Source organism: Callorhinus ursinus, unplaced genomic scaffold (assembly GCF_003265705.2).
Source record: "Callorhinus ursinus isolate GAN/ISIS: 27379988/994484 unplaced genomic scaffold, GSC_fseal_2.0 scaffold4, whole genome shotgun sequence".
NCBI lineage: Eukaryota > Metazoa > Chordata > Mammalia > Carnivora > Otariidae > Callorhinus > Callorhinus ursinus.
Genome location: NW_027397066.1, coordinates 151,228,748 through 151,248,834, shown reverse-complemented (window position 1 = coordinate 151,248,834; position 20,087 = coordinate 151,228,748). Strand labels below are relative to the sequence as shown.

At 48.1% G+C, this 20,087-nt stretch overlaps 1 protein-coding gene across 1 annotated transcript in view; it reads left to right on the top strand.

Moving 5' to 3' along the window:
- CUNH8orf74 (chromosome unknown C8orf74 homolog) overlaps positions 1-19,519 on the top strand; it is a 43,174-nt gene extending 23,655 nt beyond the window's left edge. The window contains exons 3-4 of the mRNA XM_025873993.2: positions 16,414-16,817; positions 19,149-19,519. Coding sequence (XP_025729778.1) covers positions 16,414-16,817; positions 19,149-19,388 — 644 coding nt within the window. The 3' untranslated portion in view covers positions 19,389-19,519. The remainder of the gene's footprint in view (positions 1-16,413; positions 16,818-19,148) is intronic.
- The last annotated feature ends 568 nt before the right edge of the window (positions 19,520-20,087 follow it).

The following is a 20,087-nucleotide window of genomic DNA, read 5'->3' as shown; positions in this document are numbered from 1 at the left end:
ATCAGTCGCCTATATTCGTGTGGGTCTATTTCTGGGCTCTCTCTTGTGTCTGCCCAATTCATCTATTTGTCTATTCTTTGTCAATACCACACTGCCTTGATTATGTACTCTTTTTGGAACTTTTCTGTATTTCTTTATTTTGAAATATTTTTAAGTATAATATTGTTTTAAGATGTGGCATAGTTGGGGTCCTCCTCTGGACTTCTGCCCAAGGTCTCTAACAGCTGCCATACAAATAGGACACATGATGCCCTGTTCCTTATACATAATATCCCCATCCCTTATGTGCCCAGAACTCACCCACCAGTCCGAGCAGCCGTACCTTGATGTCCCTCCCTAATCTCACCACTTTTCACTAGCTCCTTGTCCACCACTGTTTCTAACCCACCTCCATCTTTTGACCGGCCCACTGCTTTCAAATCTTGTACTGCACGCTTTCACTGACCAACACAGTGATTTTTTTTTAAAGATTTTATTTAGTTATTAGAGAGCGAGCGAGAGAGAAACAGCATGAGAGGGGAGAGAGTCAGAGGGAGAAGCAGGCTCCCCACTGAGCTGGGAGCCTGATGTGGGACTCGATCCCAGGACTCCGGGATCATGACCTGAGCCGAAGGCAGTCGCTTAACCAACTGAGCCACCCAGGTGCCCAGCACAGTGATTTTGTTCAGGCACAAATAAAATCCCATCACTCCTCTGTTTCAAGCCATTTAGTGGCTGGCACTGAATCACACATCTTGTGTGCACGTGGATCAGCCTTTTTTATTTCTTGCACTGCTCATGTGCCCTTCCTTCCACTTCTCTCCTCCAAACCAGTGATCCCAGTCTGAAGGCTTGAGCTCCGGGGCTGGCTTCAGAGATCCTTGGGAAACTTCATCCCACCCCAGCCCCCCACCCAACCCCCACCCCTGGGTCCTTCCTGGCATCCCTCTAGGTCCTGTTCCCTGCTGCTCACAGCAATGCACAGGTACCAGAGTTCAACCCTGTTGGCTGAGCTCTGCAGTGGCTCATGGCCAGAACAAACACTGATGAGAAGGAAGAAGAATGTCAACCCCAAGCAGGTGGGAATTCGGGTTCTTTCAAGTTTCCATCAGAGCCTTCCACAGGCTGATTCCATGAAAAACAGTCAATGATGATGCAAACCCAACTTCAAACTCAGGAGATTAGATCATACAGCCTTTCTGGTTATCGCATAACTTGCCAGCACAGCCTAGCTATGCCTTGTGGACTTCTAAAACCTTGCAGTTGGAAGGGCATTTGGTGATCTGGAAGCTTAAGTCCCTCTACAGCAGGGAGCCCCGGCAACCAGCCAACAAGGTTCTTCCAGTCTCTGCTGACACCCTCCAAGCAACAGGGTGCTCCCTCCTTCTGAGGCAATTCATTCCTTTGTCTAACCACTGCTGTCATTTGGAAGTTCCTGTATATATCTAGCTACATCTGCCTTCTGCACCTTTTACTCGAATGCTCAAAGTCTGTCCTCTAGAACCAGAATGCAGGCCCTGCAGATATCTCATGAGGCTTATATAATGTGACTATCATGTCTTTACATTTAGACTAGACAGCCCCAGTTGTCTTTGTCATTCTTAATATGGCATCATTTCCATAGACCATTTCCCCCTACCTCCCAACCACTGCCCTCTTTCTGCCTTTCTCTGAGCATACTTATATTTGTCAATATTGTTCTGAAAATACGTCATCCAAATCCAAACACCAAACAGTCTGCAATTTGATCAGTGAAGTTATTAGGGATTTTATCACCTCCTCTGTCCTGGTGATGATGTTCCTGTTTATATAGCCTACGGGTACGTTTATTTTATCAACATCAAAGTCACATTGATTTATATTGGGAAGGCAGTTCCACATGGGAACCATTTTTCCCATCCTGCCCTTGTGCAATTTTGATTGTACATGCAAGACTTTACAGTTATCCCCACTGACTCCATCTTGTCAGTGTTGTCCATCTTTCCTTCCTCCTGCTATCTTTTAAAAAATCTTGATCCTGGGCTCTCCGGCTTACAAGTTCTTCCTCTTACCTTTAAATCATCTCAAAATTTGAGAAGCATGGTTGGTACAAACACTGAATAGGAACAAACTCTTGGGGGGGCCCCTCATGCTGAAATCTAACTCACTGAAGACGGAATCCATCAGGAGGCTTAGCATTCAAAGGGAATATTCCAATCCTAGTTCAGTCCCTTACTGGATGTATGGTCCTGGGCAAGTCACATCACCTCTGAGCCTCTGGTTACACATTGAAAAAAAATGGAAAAAGCAAGAACACCCACTTCCTGGGATTGTTTTAAGGATTAAATGAGGTTACAAACATAAAGCCCGTAACGTGGCATTTGGTGCCTAGTAAGGACTCAGTGAGAGTTAGCTGTTATTCTTAGGAGGAGACTGCAGGGACAAAGACCCAAGACTTGAGAGAGTGATGTGGTTCAGAGCTGGTATGATAAGATGTGGCTGCATGCACGTTGATGCAGCACCCAGGAGGGATCAGCCTCCACATGTACAGAAGTAGCATCAGCTCCCTCCCAAGGTTAGCAGAGACCATCCGAGGCCCTTTCTCCTCAGATGCCAACACTAACCCAGCTGACACTGCATCACAGGGAGTGGGGCAGGACAATGGGCTGAGAGCCCCACTTCAGCCAGAGGCAAGCCCAGGAGGTAAAGGAAACTGGCAGACTTGTTTGGGAAGTAGGGAGGCAAGAAAGAGGCAGACAAGACTATTTCCAACCCTGCTCCCAGGTAATTGACTCGTTGTAAGTGCCGACTCTTGAGAGCGATACCAGGCTGGCTGTGCTTTGCGGGGAGTTGGCGATGGGGTATGGCGGGAGCACCAGTGGATACAGAGCCACAGTAGACGAGGCTTCCTGAGCTAGGTCCAGCTCACCTTGGGCCCCCTGTGGTGCCATTCAGGATGATTCCTGTTGCTCCTGAAGATGGTCAGCCTGGCCCAGATGGCATCTCCATGGCAGCCATGCCCACAGTGCTTCTCAGAAATCCAGTACAGGGACATTTGCAAGAGCATGAACAAGTTCATCAGTACTCTGGAGACAGGGGATAGAATTTCAGCTGAAGCTTCCTTCTTCCCTGGGATTTTCCTCCTCACTTTACAGTCAACCCCAGTCTCAGGCTGGACTGGTCCTCACCATTCTTGGAGCCCTGGGTCAAATCCTGGTTCTACCATTTTCTTGCTGGGTGACCTTCTGAGAGTCCCTTAACCTCCCTGTGCTTCAGATGACCGTGAGGACAAGATGAGGACAGGAATGGCACCAACTTCATGGGATCATTGCAAGGATTAGATGAGTTCATTTATGTAAAGCACTTGGAACAGGGACTGGCACATAGGAAGCCCTGTGAATGTGCAAGTGGTTGGCTATTATTATAATACCCATTCCTCAGGTGTTTCAGCCACTCCCATGGGCTCCACTGTCCGTCCAGAAATGTAGGCCTTACCCTTGTAGCAGGAGGCAGCCCTTCATCATTGTTCATTGAGGGTGCCTGGTTTGCTCCTCTTGGCTTTGTTTCCCAAACCCTTGCCTTTACTGACTTAGTTCTGATCCCATTCTACCCAATTCCCAACCCAAACTTGATCTTCCCTTTCTCTCCCGCCTCGTGTTGTTTGAGCCACACTACCTAGGTCTAGACCACATTCTCTCAGGAGTTGGCCCATATATCCTTCCTGTGCCTACCAGCTCTGGGTAAATTCCCCTCCTAACCTGAGACCTAACCCCAGTGGGGGCCAACTGAGCCAGTGTCCAGCTGGCCAAAGGGGCATCTGACATCAGTTCCATCTTCCAGAGGGTGTTTCCAAATGTTCTCTCTGTTCAGCCTGCCCCTGCCAAGGCCCTGTGCACTGATGCTGTCCACCACCTCTGAGATGCCCCCTGTGCTGATCTCAGAGCCCAGGGCCTTCTCACACTCCCACACCCTCCAGGGCCCCAGACTTTGCCACCCAGAGCCAGTCTCAGACTCTCCTACATCAGCCCTAAGTTCACGCATGTGAAGATGCGCCACTGCCCAACAGCATGACGGGGAAGGCATCTGTTCACTACCCTTGTTAGGGGATCCAGGCAGCAAGGGGCAGGAAAAGCTGGTAAGACAACAGGTCAGGTCCCAAAAGAGTTGTAGCCCTTCCCATCTCATATCCCACCCTGCCCCTGCTCAGGGATACACATCCCACCTATCACAAGTGGTGGGGTGCAGGATGCAGACAGTGGAGTCCCCCTGGCCGGCCAGCTCACATGTAAGCTCTCTTCCAACTAATGTCCACAGTAGACTGTCACTCTTCTTGGAAGGGAGCTTCTCAGGGGATTTCTTTTTGTCATTGCTGTTGTTGTTGTTGTTGTTGTTGTTGTTGTTGTTGTTAATCTGAGGCTAAGGATGGTTGATTTCTGTTTGCATACTAGATAACAAAGCTGGCAGATAGCGTTTAAGGAGGCTTATGTTTGTACAACAGTGATTCAGAGCCTTGACAGGACTGCTGCCAGCCTGGCTTATCTCCTGGCCCAAGCAGGCCTTGGTACCAGGAGGGAAAGGGCTGCCCTTTATTCAAAAGCACAAGCTGATTCTGTCCTGGCCAATGGTTCACCAGGATGTTCTGGTCTCAACCACAGGCCAAAAGAGAGAGTCCTGTTGACCTCACCTACTCTGCCAGCCTGCAGGAAGCCCTCGGCAGATCCCACCCTGCTGTGTCCATGGGGCCTGGAGTGAAGTCACCAGGCACAGCATAGAGAAACAATTAGCTGCCAGCTCCATCCTAATGGGAAGAAATCGCAGGAAGTGGGCAGATTTTGCACACCCTGTTGAGTCTCCGGTAAAGGAGAGGAAAGAGGTGTTGGGGCATATGGGAACGCTGCGGTCTCCAACTTTGCATCCGGGAGTGGCAGAGATTTGGGGTACCCAGAGGACCCTGTGTATCCTATCTCTGACTGGCATGTTGCAGCACGTGAGAGGTGGGAGGGGGACAGACTCTCTTGCCTCAGGCTTCACTTTCTGGTGTTTTCCCTACACATCTGGGCTAAATAACCTCTTTCCTTCTGGCTTGGCTCCATATCCTGGGGCCCGGTGAGGACCCCCCTGTGAGGAAGTGGGCCTTGCTGACCAGTTGGTGGAGGCATGAAGTAGTCAGAGGGGTGCCCAGTGGGTCATAGCACCCTATCTGTAGTTCCATCCGTGGCCACTCCTGATTCTCCAGGAAATATCATCTTGGCAGCCACAGGATAAAAGGCAGCCACAGGATAGAAGGCAGCCACACCATCTGCTCCCAGCGGCCTGGAGCTGGCAGGAGGCATTACTGCCCCCAAGCTACCCTGCACAATCTCTTCCTACCAGAACACTCGTGGCCATGCCCAGGGTCTACTCCACCAGCCCCTGAGTACCCACCCCACGTCGGAGAGCATCCAAGCATTCAGGACCAGCCCAAGCCAAGAGAAAATGCATCTTCACTAGTCCTGGAAAGTAGCTTCTCCAGCAGCCTTCTCCAGGGCAGCCTGAAACCCATGCCTCTCCCACTAGACCCTGAGGAGGGGCCTTTGGCGGCAACTTCTTTGTTGCTGGAGAGTGGAAGCTTCCACAAAGGCCATGGATCGAAATCTTGAGAGAGCATTTCTTGGGACAAATGGGCAACTGCCCTTTCAGAGAGAGCTCCATGAGAGAATCAGTCTGCTGGGGCCGTTAACAAAGTACCTCAGATTGGGCAGTTTCAACAATAGACATTTATGCTCTCCCAGTTTGGAGAAGTCGAGATTGAGGTATCAGCAGGGTTGGTTGTAGACGGCCACCTTCTCCCTGGTCACCTCACATGGCCTTTCCTGTGTGTGTGTCCTAATCTCCTCTTTTCACAAGGAAACCAGTCATATTGGATTAGGGCCACCCACGTGACTTCATTTAACCTGAATTATCTCTTTTAAGACTCTATTTCCAAGTGCAGTCCCATCCAGAAGCACAGGGGGTTAGGACTTCAACATTTGAATTATGGGGGACATTGTTAATTCGGCCCGTACACTCAGGTCACAGCGCTCCAGGTGAGACTGTTAGTGGGCCTGAAATCAAGGATGTGCCATAGAAACCTCCCTCAGCCTTCCCTGAGGGACCCACATCCTGTAGAGGGAGGAACAGTGGGGAATCTACGATCCCGGCATTTTCACGTGTAGCATCTATAATCCTCACTGTGATCTTGCATCATAGACATTATTTTAATGATGAGGAATTGAGGCCCAGAGAGCTGAAGTAACTTGGCCCAGGTCACACCTCCAGTAGATGGAGTTGGGATTTGAACCCAGGTCTGTCTGACAGCAGAGCACATGTCTTGTCATGTGACATTCCATCTTGACCAAAGGGATCTTTGGTCAAGGGGCACATGCGGGTCTGAGGAGCATGAAGCCCAGGAGGGCACCCCGTGGTGAGCGGAATGAGACTGCTGGCGTGCAGCAAGAGCTGAGCACCTGGGAGAAGCAGGTATGGAACACCTGGGGGCGGAGCTCCTAACTGGGTCACCTGGAGTTACAGCATGCGCCTGGGATCCTGCCCCCCAGCAGGAAGGTTCCAAGGTCATGGGTGGTGCAGGCCCAGCTGAGAAGAGGAGCTGTGTCCTTTGGCTAATGTGTTCTGGCCCAGATGTGCCACCTGTGTGTGGGCAGGTGGTACTGGTGCCCTCAAAACTGACCTCTGGCCCTTTGGAGTGACCTCACACTCTACCTCTAACTTCCCATGTCCTTTACCAGTCAGCTGGACAGGCTGGTCAGTCTCAGAGCGCCCCAACACCAGAGGGGACAAGGCACGGGTGTGAAATAGCCTATTTTTAGTCTAGGTACAGCCCCATGTCCCTGAGACCATGGGATTACTTAGTCATTTTCAACTCAGGGATGATGACAAGGATGATGATGAAGATCCAAAGTCAGGTCTCCCTTCAGTAAACTTGAGACAGCTGCAGAGCTTGGCCATGAGGCACCCACAGCACCCTTCGATGTGGCTATGGAAGACTGTCAGCTCTATGGAAATCACCACAACTTCTTAGAATCAAAAAGGGACCCAAGAGATCACCTGACTCAAGCCCCACCAACACCACCACACACACATTATTCAAGAATCCTCTCCCCAGCCAAAAGCCTCCTCACTCCTCAAGACTAGACTGCTCCACCAATAAAACTCTGTCTTCTAGAAAGTTCTTCTGGCTGCTGAATTGGAATAGGTCTCTTTGAGCCTTCTGCCTGAAGACTTCTGCCCTCCAAGCTTCCTCCCTGAATCAGTCTAATCCACCTGACTCACTCAGCCATTCTCCAGCAAACATTGCCAGGGCACTGTGCTAGGGGATGGGGAAGATGGGATATCCACTCAGCCGTCCCTATGTGCTGAGCTCTCCTCATAGATCATCTCTTTAATGTTCACAGAAATTGTAGGTGGGTGGGTACTCTGTACCCATTTTACAATGAGGCAGCTGAGGTTCAGAGAGTTTAGGTAAATTGCAAATTATCACACGGTAAAGGGCAGAGCCATCAATAACCTTGAGATCTTCTGGCCCCAGAGTCCGTTCTTCTTGCCAAAGCTATTTAGCATTAAGCATGCAAACTTCTTAAACAGACTCTTAAGTATAGAAAACAAACTGATGGTTACCAGTGGGGAGGTAGGTGGGGATTGGGTGAAATAGGTGATGGGGATTAAGGACGGCACTTGCAATGAGTACCAAGCACCAGGTGATGTATAGAAGTGTTGAATCACTATATTGTACACCTGAAACTAATATAACACTGTATGTCAACTGACTGGAATTTAAATAAAAACTTAAAAAAATAAAAACACTTCCTTTTTTAATGAAAAAAAAAGCACATCAACTTCTTGAGGAACGGGGGTGAGGAACAGTGAGGGGGTGCGTGTGCTAAGCAGATGAGGTTGGGGGACCACTGGGGGCAAAGAGAAGAGTTTCAACAAAAGCCTATGACAGTCTAAAATACATGGCCCTATATTTACCCTTTGAGTCCCAGGATAGTGAACAGTGAGGAAATCTTTACAAGGTCAACAAAATCTTTCTAATCCTGCTGTTGGGGTAGGTTTTTTCTTTAATGTGACTATTGATTTATCTTATAAACAAAAACAAACATCTACTAGGCAGGAGAATAGTAGGGAAGTGCCTCAAAAAATTAAACATAGGATTGCCATGTGACCTAACAATGATGCTTCTGGGTATAAACTCCCCAAGAACTGAAAACAGGGACTTGAACAGTTATGTGTCCACCCATGTTCATGACAGAATTGTTCAGATCAGCCAAAAGGCAGAAGCAACCCATCCGTATGGGTTCACATGTCTGTCAGCAAGTGAGTGGACATACAAAATGCGATGTATGCATAAAATGAAATATTAGCCTGACAAAAGGAGGAAATTCTGGATGACTTTTGAGGACATTATGCTAAGTGACATAAGCTAGAGACAAAAGGCCACGTACAGTAGGACTGCATTTGCGTGAGGTATCTAGAGCAGTCAGGTTCATGGAGGCAGAAAGGGGCCTGAAAGCTTCCCATCTCTAGCAGGAGAGGACTAGACTAGTTTAATAGTTGCCAAAATATGCTCCTTGGTCTGAGAGACTATTTGCCTCAAATAAATTTGAGAAATATTGCATATGCTCAACCCTTTTTGGCCATTTGCCGAGCCCTCTAGTACCTTAAGGGCTCTGTTTAATTTCTTTTGGTCCAACATATCTTCAAGGTCTCTGGCTGCAGAGCATCCATTTCTATGTAATACTGATTGCAGAACATTTCCTTTGGAAAACCATGACGGAGAGGATTGGGGACCCCTTCCAGTGTCTACCTCCAAGGGTCTACAGAGAAAGCCCCTGGCTGCGTGGAAGTAGATGGCTGGGTCAGGCTGGGGTTTGAATTCTGGCTTCCCCACCCCATCCGCTATGTGTCCTTAAGCAAATCCTTTGACTCCTTGAGCCTCAGTTTCTCTCACGGGTAAAGTGCCTACACTTGCCTCACAGAGCTAGGAGGGGTTGAGTGGAGCCTGAGGTGACCCAGGACACACGGGGCCCAGTGGGAACTCCCCGAACAAGAGTCCTCTGCTGCCTTAAGGAAAGCATACCCTGTCTTCTGAGCTGTCACTGTTGTTGGCACCTTGGTGTGAATGAGTTTGGCAGAACTTTACCATGAGCAGAGAGATGTCCCCTGAGTACAGGGGACAGCACACAAGGAAGCAGGTTGGGGGTGGAGATCGAGTCCTGTGCTTTTGTCTGCTTCCCACCATCCCAGGCCAGCCCTGGTATGTGTTCAGAAAGGTAAGCCAGCCAGGCCGCAGCCTGACTTGGTTCCTCCCCTTCGAGCCAGGGCAGGGGCCACCAAACTGGTTTGTCAGGGGGCACCGGTGGAACCTGGATCCTCCCCCTCACTCCCACCCAAAAGGATCAGCACCTCTTCACTGTTCCTAACCCTTCTGGGACGTGGCACATCTCCCTTCCTCTCACCCCAGCCCCAGACCCCACGTATGAGGGGCAGTGGGAGGAGGGCACCCACAGTGGCTGGTCCAAGCCCAGTGCCTTTTTGCCCTGATTCTGGAGCATCTGGTGTTGTCACCCCACCCCCGCTCTTTCCCTGCCCATTGCTCTCCTCTACTCCCGTGCCTGCGTCGCTGTGCAGGTGCTGGCCTCCAGGGGTTTGGGGACTGTCTTCAGGAAGTTCCCAGCAGCCAATGCAAATGAAGGCCACTCCCTGTTATTGAAGAGCAACTTGCACGTACAGATCTGTCCCCCGGCAGCCAGAGGCTTCTCTCTGAGACTTAATCCTTGAGTTTCTGAGTCATCGGAACCTCCTCAACCTGCAGCAAAAGGAGAATGGTCTGAGGGCCAAGAAAGTGTGTCTTATGAGCCAGCTTGGGATGATCTTTGCTGAAGACCGGAGCTGGTCGAAAGAGTGTTGGGACCGGAAGTTAGAATCCAACCCAGGGACTCCTTCTCCAGTGACCCTGGACGAAGTCCATATTTGGGCTTTATGACTTTAAGGCTAAGGCCATAATTCATGCCCATAACAGGGAACCTGCCAGGATGACAGGTAGCTGAGAGCACTTGCCAACATTTGCTGAGGTCACTCAACATGACCGGACCCTCAGACCTCCTTTTTTTTTTTTTTTTAAGAATTTATTTATTTATTTGAGAAAGAGACGGGGGGAGAGAGCATGAGCGAGCACAAGCAGGGGGAGCAGCAGAGGGAGAGGGCTCTCTCTGAGCCAGAGAAGCAGGCTCCCCACTGGGCAGGGAGCCCAACTTGGGGCTCAATTCAAGGACCCCAGGATCATGACCTGAGCTGAAGGCAGATGCTTATCTGACTGAGCCACCCAGGTGCCCTAGCCCTCAGACTTCTTGATTCAAACCTGGGTTTTGTGCCGGGAGCCAAATAGAGAAGATCAGGGGCTGGCCTTGACAAACCAGGCAGTTGTGGCCATCCACATCTGGAAGATGCAGGTGATCCCAGCCCCATGGACTGCCAGACCAGGCAGGAGGAGGGACAGGGCACTTGCCAGTATGTTTGTTTGGCTCCATGGAGCCCAGAGAAGATGCAATGATTGATCTCACAAATTTCACACACAGTCGCCTCCACACCAACCTGGAGTCTGGCTTTGATTATCAGAAACCAATGACCTCACCCTGGTCCCCCAGCCTCTGAGATTCCTTTACTGATCATACCTGCCATCCCCTGCACACCACTACCATGCCTCTGAAATGCCCAGCTGACCTCCCCCTTCTTGGCTTAAGACCTCTGAGTGGCTCTTCAGCTCTCGGCCACCGTTCTTCATTTCCCTTCAGGCATGTGATGATTCTTTCTACGTACACACTCCCCAGGAAAAAAAAAAAAGTGCATGTGAAAAATCTGGATGCAATTTCAGAAGGTGCTAGTCGGACCCGAGGCCCATCCTTGGATGTCCTCGGGGTCCATGAGCTCTGGTTGAGGAGCCCAGTTTCTGTTTTGAAGTCCAGCTCTTTCATGTGACATACACAAGCTTGCCCTTTGCAAAGTGAAGACACCAAACCCTTCTGTCCCCCCAGGCGAGTCCCCCAGACTCTAGTTTTTCTCCCAGAAACTCTGAGCCATGTGGACCATGCACGTGTCCACACTGTACCCCACTTGCTTCCAGCCTTTATCCCTGCGGTCCTTTCCCTGGGAGTGCCCTTCCCTACCATCTCCTGCCAACCTCCCCCTTCTTCCACTCTGGGCTCCAGTGTCCTCTCTGTAGGAAGCCCTCCATGACTCCTGGCCCCCCAATGTCCTGGGTCAGGATGCTTTCCCCATGCGAGCAGCTTCCCCATCACCTCGTATTTCCCCTTCCTCCTCTCCACACTTCGGTGCCCAGTTTTGGGGCACTTGCTTGCATGTTGCTTTTAGAGGAGTCTTCAACTCTCATTATGTCATTACGTAATGTACATGAGCACTATTAAAAAAAGCAATGCAGACTTGTATAGTCTGTGCCATATTCCGTGTCCTCTCCAAAAACAAAAAAAGAACAAAAGGCCCACCAAATCCGAGCAGCACAAAGGTTATACCCGTGCAGGAGGGGACCCAGTGGCCATGCGACCTCTGAGGGGACTAAGGTCCTGAAGACAGGTGCCATGCGTAAAGGTCACTCAACAGAATGGAGCATCTGGGGGCTTTGGCTTCGTCCTTCTACCAGTTGGGCATTTCATGACTCCCTGCATGTCAATGTCTGAGTTTTCTGGGCTCAATCTGGCTCATAACTGAGGAGCAGCTATTCCCAAGCCAGCCCCACCCTGGAGTCAACACTTCCTTTTTTGAGATGTGTCTGTGTGTGTGTGTGTGTGTGTGTGTGTAGTGGGGAGGGGTCTGTATTTTTGGAAAGCTCCAAGTGATTATGGAACACAGGGCTCCCACTGGCCCTGGGCCCCTCCCGACTGCTGACCTGGGACACAAGTTCTGGAATGAAGGGGTCCCCAGGATCAGCTGCCTGGCCAGATAGTTCCCAGCACGAGAGATGGGCCAAGGAACACATGGGCCACTGTTCCTGTGCCCGCTGGGTCTCTGTGACACAGGTGAGAAGCTCTGAGAATCAAAGCAGAACATGGGGCAAAAGGGCATTGCACACTGCAGCACGCTAAAGCCACATCTCTTTTCTTTCCATTATCCATTCCCCCAGAAGCCACTTTATTTATTTTCTGAATACTTTCTGTGGGAAATACCCCCAGCCTTATTGAGGTATAATTGACAAATAAAAATATTGAAAAATATTTAAAGTGTACAATGTAATGTTTTGACATACAGATACACTGTGAAATGATTACCAAAATCAGGCTAATTAGTTATTTCACACAGTTACCACTTTTACTTGTAGTGAGAACATTTAAGGTCTACTCTCCTCGCTAATTTCAAATACGCAAAACAGCACTACTAGCTCTTGGCATTATCCTGTACAGACAGTCTCCAGAACTTATTCATCCTGCATAACTGGAACTTTATACTCCTTGACCAACATCTCCCCACTTCTCCTCCCCCCAGCCCTTGGCAACCATCATTCTACTCTCTGCTTCTGTGAGTTCCACTTTTTTAGATTTCGCATGTAAGTGGGGTGATGCAGCATTTGTCTTTCTGTGTCTTGCTTATTTCAATTAGCATAATGTCCTCCAGGTCCATCCATGTTGTTGGGAATGACAGGATTTCCTTGTTTTTTAAGACTGAGTAATATTCTATGTATACAGGTAGATATTCTCCATACATATTCTATATAGAGAGATATTATATATATTATAGACATGGAATAGAATTCTATATATATTCTATATCTATAACTATATATCTCACAGTATCTTTAACCATTCATCCATCGACAGACCCTTCGGTGTCTTGGCTAGCGTGAATAATGCTGCCATGAACATGGGAGTGCAGATAGCTCTTCAAGATCCTGATTTCATTTCCTTTGGGTATATACTCTGAAGTGGAATTGCTGGATCATACTGAGGAGGCATTTTAGACATTTTTCCCTAATGATTCACCCCTTTCAAATTTTAACAGCATAAATATTCTGATTACATATTGTATGTACATCTGCTTTATACATACATAAAGCTTATTCTTTGTATTTAATTCAGAGTCAAACTAATGAATCATTGAACATTATATAAAAAAACTAATGATGTACTTATACCTTGGCTAATTGAACTTAAATTTAGAAAAAAATTTTTAGAAGGATGACTAAAATTTTTAAATTCAAAATTTAAAAAGGTATTAATGGGGGCACCTGGGTGGCTCAGTTGGTTAAGTATCTGACTCTTGATTTTGTTTTGGATTTAGCCCAATTTTGGGCTCCACACTCAGCAGAGTTTGCTTGGGGATTTTCTCTCTCCCTCACCCTCTGCCCCTCCCTACCCCCCCACTCATGCTCTCTTTCTCTCTCTCTCAAATAATAAATAATCTTTTAAAAAATTTTTAGAAATAAAAAGCTATCAACATCTAACTTAACATTACAACTGTACCTTCTAAGTAATTTTAATGTAATTTATTTACTTATGTAAATTGTAATTATCAAATTACATGTTCAAAGAAGCAATTTATATAGATACATAATGATAATAGCAATGCAATCAAATCTTAAAATGTCATGCAAAGCTGCCATTTCTTTGACAAAAAAATTTACAAAGTTAATTTTTTAAAATTATTTTCAGTAAACTTAACTTTCAACTTTTGCTTCATAAATAACTAGTTTATAGGGAAGGTTGGGGTGAGAGGTGAAGTTGGATTCTAGATGAGGTTGGGAGGTGGGTAGCAGCCTGGCCATGCTGGGCCTCCTAAGCCCCTATGGGAGGAATCTGGTTTCAGCCTAAGGGTGGTGGTGTTAAAAGAATGCCCCTTCCACAACATGAGTCAGATCATGGTCCTCCTTTTTTCCCCTTTCCCGCTGCTCCTGCCTGACGTGCTGGCCTTCCCCTATTTCTCCACCATACCCTGTATACCCTTGTGCCAGGCCTTGGTCTAGGATGCCCTTCCCGGCTGTGGACGTACTCCTCACTCCCAGGGTGCCAGCTTCTCACTGACACCTCCTGGACCACCCTACCCCCAACAATCCCCCCTATAAACTAGAGGGGCTCAACTAGAGGGGCTCCAACACTGAGCAGACCCTGCACTGCCTACAGTGCCAATCCCCGGATTCTGAAGGCAGCCTCCAAGGCCCTCCCGTTTTCCAGCTACTTCTCCATTCAACGCTTACCATATTCTGCCTCCATCTTTAAGTGCCAACAACAACAGACCCAGTCTTGTTCTCCACCCATGCCATGCAGCTTCTTGCCCCAATGCTCTCATTCAAGCCGTACCCAAGAAGTGCCTCCCTCGCTATCTTTACTGGCTCAGTCCCACTAGGCCTCTGAGATGTAGCTCATGGATTATCTCCTCAGCGGGGAATCCCTGTCCTCAACTGAACATTCCTCTTCACCTGATTCTGTTTCTCTTTACACATGTGACATTTACTTGTGTGTCTCTCTTGTGAGCACTTTGAAGGCAAGGGATGTGTCTGATTTATTATGATAAAATTGCCAGACCTAGCAGAGTGCCTAGTAATTAAGGCACTACTGAGTGTCTAGGCACTCAGTAAAAATTGAAAAATTAATCTTGGATGGATGGGTAGAGGGATGGGTGGATGAATAGATGGAGAGATGGAAGGAAGGAAATATAGATGTGGCTAGAAGAGACTTTTCTCACAGGGCAGAAGCAAATTCTTCTTTTCCTACAGCATTTATTAATTACTACCTTGTAGCAGGCTCTGTGCAGGGCACTTGGACATATCATCCCATTTTATCCTCATAACAATCCTATCAACTAAATATAATTATCCCCCATTTTACATCTGTGGGAAGGAAGGCCCAAGTGTCACAGCTAGAAAGGGACAGAGTTGTCTTAGGCCTCCAAACCCTCCCTCTACACCACTCTGAAATGGAAGCACTCTCTTGGGCCTTTGAGCCTGCTGATTTGCCTTGAAAGAAGGGGGAAACACAGCCTGCCAACCTTCAATTCTGCACAGTGGAGAGGCCTCTCTTCATCCCTTCCACAGGAGACTGAAGTCTACATCCAAGTGACACTTCCCAGCACATTCTTTTTTTTTTTTTTAAAGATTTTATTTATTTATTTGAGAGAGAGAGAGAATGAGAGATAGAAAGCATGAGAGGGAAGAGGGTCAGAGGGAGAAGCAGACTCCCCGCTGAGCAGGGAGCCCGATGTGGGACTCGATCCCAGGACTCCAGGATCATGACCTGAGCCTAAGGCAGTCACTTAACCAACTGAGCCACCCAGGCGCCCCTTCCCAGCACATTCTAATGAGGCTTAAAGTGGAGTAGTGCTCCATCTACCACTATTTTTCTAAGACAATGATACCCTACCATCTCAGTACTCTGGGGAGATTTAAGGTAAATATTACCACACAGAGCTAAGAATGAGGAGCCAAAATGAACATACAGTGGGGGTGGGGTGTGGAGGAAAAGGAGGAAAGCCACGCTTCCTGCATCCAACGCTTGGTCTCTATCTTCATTAGATGCACTGTGGAATTCCCAAAAGCATGTGACTTGGTGGTCTGCTGGCCCAAGCTTCCATTCTGCAGATGTAGACACTGAGTCAGGGAGCAAGAGACACTTGACTGAGTTTACAGTACACTTCAGGGATGGTGTCTGTGTGAGGACCCAGGTGTCCTTACATCTGGGCATGTTCTTTCTCTGTCCCTCATCTTGCTTCTCTCTCTGCATGATGTCTGTTCACAAGAGCATACACATCGTTTAGCCATGACCCTCTACTGAGCCACCCACTCTGTTAAGACCCAATCATATGCTGGGAAGAGTCCTGCATCCTTAACCACAACATTACCCCGAGCTTTTGATGGAGTTGTGAGCAAAAGGAGTGAATGGGAGGGGATGGGAGAGGATGGTCTGCTCAGGACAGCATTGCCCACGGTGTAACTCCAGAGTGGATCTTCACATGGTAGAAACAATATTTGCCTAACTCTGTGACACATATCTCCAGAATAACGGTTGCCTAGACATCTGTCACTCTTGTCATCTCATGATCCACTCTCACCAGAATCCCTTTTTTACACCCTCATCTTTCCAAAGGGTTTGAAGTAGAAACAATATAAAGCACAGCTGAAGTAAACCTTTAAAATGAGAGTTGAAAGTCAAAGTATAGGTAAAGGGGGGATAATCCTATAAAAATGAGATAAATGTAAGTTACTGCATAAAATTGGTGTTGAGCTTCCTAGAAGCCAAGGCAAAAGGGGAAATGTGATACACTGCATAGCTTTTAAGAGCTAATAAATGGTAATATAGAATAGCTGGTAGGATGTGGGCTCTGGGTTCACAGGACCTGGGTTCAGAACCTATATTGATCAGCTATCAATGCAGCTCTACCTCTGTTCACACTCAATGCCCGGCCCCTCTGTGCCCTCAGGCTGCTCCATCACTGAGGCTGTGACAATCCTGGGGAACAAACTCAGAGATTACCAGGGACAGTTCAACACCACTCATCTGCTGGCCCTCTGCGACTACTTCCACAACACTTTTATCCGCCACTACAAACTCTACCAGTATGTTCTGGGCCAGGACCAAGAAGTCAACCTGACCGTCACACACCTGGTAGTGTGTGCACCGCCCCAGCCCCTCCCTCTGGCCGAGGGCATGGACAGGGACATCTGGCACCTTGAGCAACAGGTGGCAGAGCTCAGTATGGCTGAGATGCAGAAACGCACAAATATGCTGCTCCTGAAGGAAGCGTTGCACCTGGAGCAGGAGCAGAAGCTACAGAGGACATTCTCGGAGGTGCCCAAGCAGCCCAGCCGGGTTCTGAAGAGAGAGGTAAGGCTGTGTCTGCGAGGTGGGAGGATGCTAACCTGCCACATACAAATGCCCATTCCTACCAAGAAAACATGGCAGCTAGGATAAGATTCACAGACAGGACCCCATTGTCTGCACACATGGGATAGGGCAGAAGGGGACAGACAGTCACTGAGCATGGGCCACAGGCTTGGTGTGCATGTTTCACAAAATATTTCTGTGAGGTATAATTCATGTCCTCATTTTTGTAATGAGATGAGTGAGGGTCAGAGAATTTAATTAACTCATCCAAGGTCACCAAGCTAGCAAGTGGTAGAGTTTACATTTGCACTGAGGCCTGGCTGACCCCAAAGTCCAAGTTCTCTCCACTGCAACATTCATTAGTGACAGATTCCACTAAAGAAGACCCCAGGCTCTCTCAGTGCCCTTCATCCATCGAGGCCTGGGGGTGGGGGAAGGTGATGAAGGAAGGGCCACTGGGGATAGCCCAAGGTGGGTGATATGCTGAGGTAGGCAAAGGGGTGGGGCTAGGGGGTCAGAGAGAATCTAGAAAAGTCTGGCACAGATCTAGGAAATCAGGCTGCCCCACTGACCGGTCTTAAGACCACTGAGGCTCCAGGAGTCAGAGTCTCAATGACCATCTCTTTACTAAATGGTAACTAGCATGGCCCCAGGGCAACCAACTTCTTAAGGGCCTGGCAGAGTCCAAATTTATTTTTTAAACTAGACATAGGCACTTACATCATCACTGTCGCATTATCTGTGAACACAGGTACAACTGTGTGCATATGTGTATACACAATTACGTGCATGTGTTGGGGGGATTGGGGCTGGGGTGGAGAGTCCCAGAACCTAAATGTTCCAAAAGATTTCTAAATTGTCAGCCAAAGAGTGAATGGCTCTATGAAGTGTTCCTTTAAATATATATAAAATATGGGGGAAATCTCGAAAGAGAAATTAACACAACAATAAATGATACTCTTCTAAGGTTAAGTCAAGTCTGCCAGAGAAATAGCACATCAGGCTGCCATGTAATCTTAGTGCATTAAGATGTCCAGCAAAGAAGGACCCAACAGAACCTAAGCAAGAGCTTGTCTCCACCCGCTCTGGGGGACCTTACTCTAGAATATGTAGACGAGGCCACAGATGCGAGGGGCTGCCTTCCCTCCCACTCCTGATTCTCCACACAGCTGTCCTTCCCTGCCCCTCTCAGCTCCCCTGCCAGCCCTCATTACTTTGCTGTTGGTCCCTGCCTGGTGGAGCTTGTGGACTAGAGTCCCCTCCACTGTGTGCCTCTGGTCTTGTGCCTGAGCTGGGGATGCTGAACACCATAGGATAAACATAATGCATCCTCTTGGAGCACAATCCTCCCCAAGGACTTAGGGGAAGAACATTATTTTTATATAAAAACAACCAAGGAGTTATTCTGGGGCAAATGTAAGATTTTGCATGAGTTTTTAGGTTAAAATATGAGACCTCAAAGAGATATCTTCTAGGCAATCAGATACTCCAAGTATGTCTCCCAACACCCTCAAGACAAGCACAAATTCTCCTCTGCTGTTTGGCTGCTCGAGCAGGGAATTTGGAGAAATACAGGATTCCATGATGTCATAGTCTTGATTGAGATGACAGATAGGGTCTCCTGTTTAACATGGCAGAGGGTGGCTGAGTTTCCATTCTTCCCATGGCTGGCTGGTTGGGGGACATGCCCACTCTCTGAGCAACTTGCCCTGTCCCTTCTGATGAAGCCTGTTACTAGAACTTTGGGATGTAAGAATGAGATGAGGGCAGGAGGGTAAGGAAGAGGGATGATATCCAAAGGGAACATGCATTGATCAGAAGGTAGGGGACTATGGGACTGACCTATAGGCACAGAACAATATTAGTAATAAATGGCCCCCTCAAACAGGGTTATTGCCACAGTAGGCCTGAAGGGAGAAGGAAAGAAAGTCATTGGAACCCAAAAAGAGAGCTGTGGGAGAGGACCATGGGATAAGAGGTATAGCTGTAGGTAGAGAATTAGAGCCCTGGCCAACAGATCGGGAGGGAGGCAAGAGACTTCATTCTCTTTTCAGCCTCAGATCTCCTGCCAGTGCCTTCCATTGGCTGAACTCAACCTAAAGCCAGAGGTAAGGTAGCCAATTGAGGCAGCCCTTATAAGTCAGTCTCTCAGAGCATAGAGTAGAGTGGAGATGGGTGGCCAAAAAAGCTGATGGGGTAAATGGAAAGTTCTAGAATACAGAAAAAGGAGCTGATGTGTTCAGAATTGGATCCTGTGAAAGGGGCTATATCTGCAGACGGTCTCAGCCTTCCCCAGAGCCCTGATCACCAACCATGTTCCGTTTCTTCCAGGAGTTAGAAAATCTCATCAGTGAGGCCATTCGCATCCAGATTGAATGCCTGAAGGAGCTGCTGCAGTATGAGATACAAATAACTTTTGATATTTTGGATCTGAAACTTCAGAAGAAGACTTTGAACCTCAATGCTCCTATCCCTTCCCCACTCGCAATCACTGGCCAGCCAGGCCAAGATGAATCTTTTAAGTTCAACAAAGCAAACAAAGGAAAGAAAGCAAAAGCAAAGAAGAAGTAGAGAGCCCCTGGTGTCCATTGACTGAAGACTCTGACTGATGAAAAGCCATTGACAATTTTGAAAGTATTATGAGATGTGCTCAGCACTCAGTAGATCCAAGATTTCTAGCAATTAAAAGAAACAAAACAAGAGTCATCAGATTTCCTCTCTCTTCTTTGTTTCTCCATCTTCTACTCCATGAAAATCCAACCCAAATGGATTTTCCCTACGTGGTGGAAGAAAGCTGTCTTTCTCTGCTGAGCACAAAATTTGTGCTCTATGGGCAGGCAAACATCACTTGTTGACTAAGGCTGAGTTTAGATGCTAAAGACAGAACCACCACCAGTGGGTTTAAGTGGATAAGAGTGAGGGTGACACCAGACACTAGGAAGGACTTCCAGCCAACATTCTAACCTGGGAGGGTCCCGTCTCCCCTAAGAAAGAGATGATGCAAGGTTGGCTATTCCCATTTTTCAAGGGGTTCAAGGTTCAAGGAGGTCGAGTACCTACCTCAAAGTCACACAAGAGGCAGTGAAAGAATCGGGACTAGAACTCAGGTGTCTGGACTCTTATTTCTGTGCCCTTTCCCCCACAGCATCATGCGTCATGGCAACAGGGGCACAAATGCTGCAGTAGTTGGTTTATCGCAGCCATGTAACTGACAAGGGACCGTGGTCCCCAGGATCAGGGCAGAAAGGACGTTACCACTCACTGCCTCTT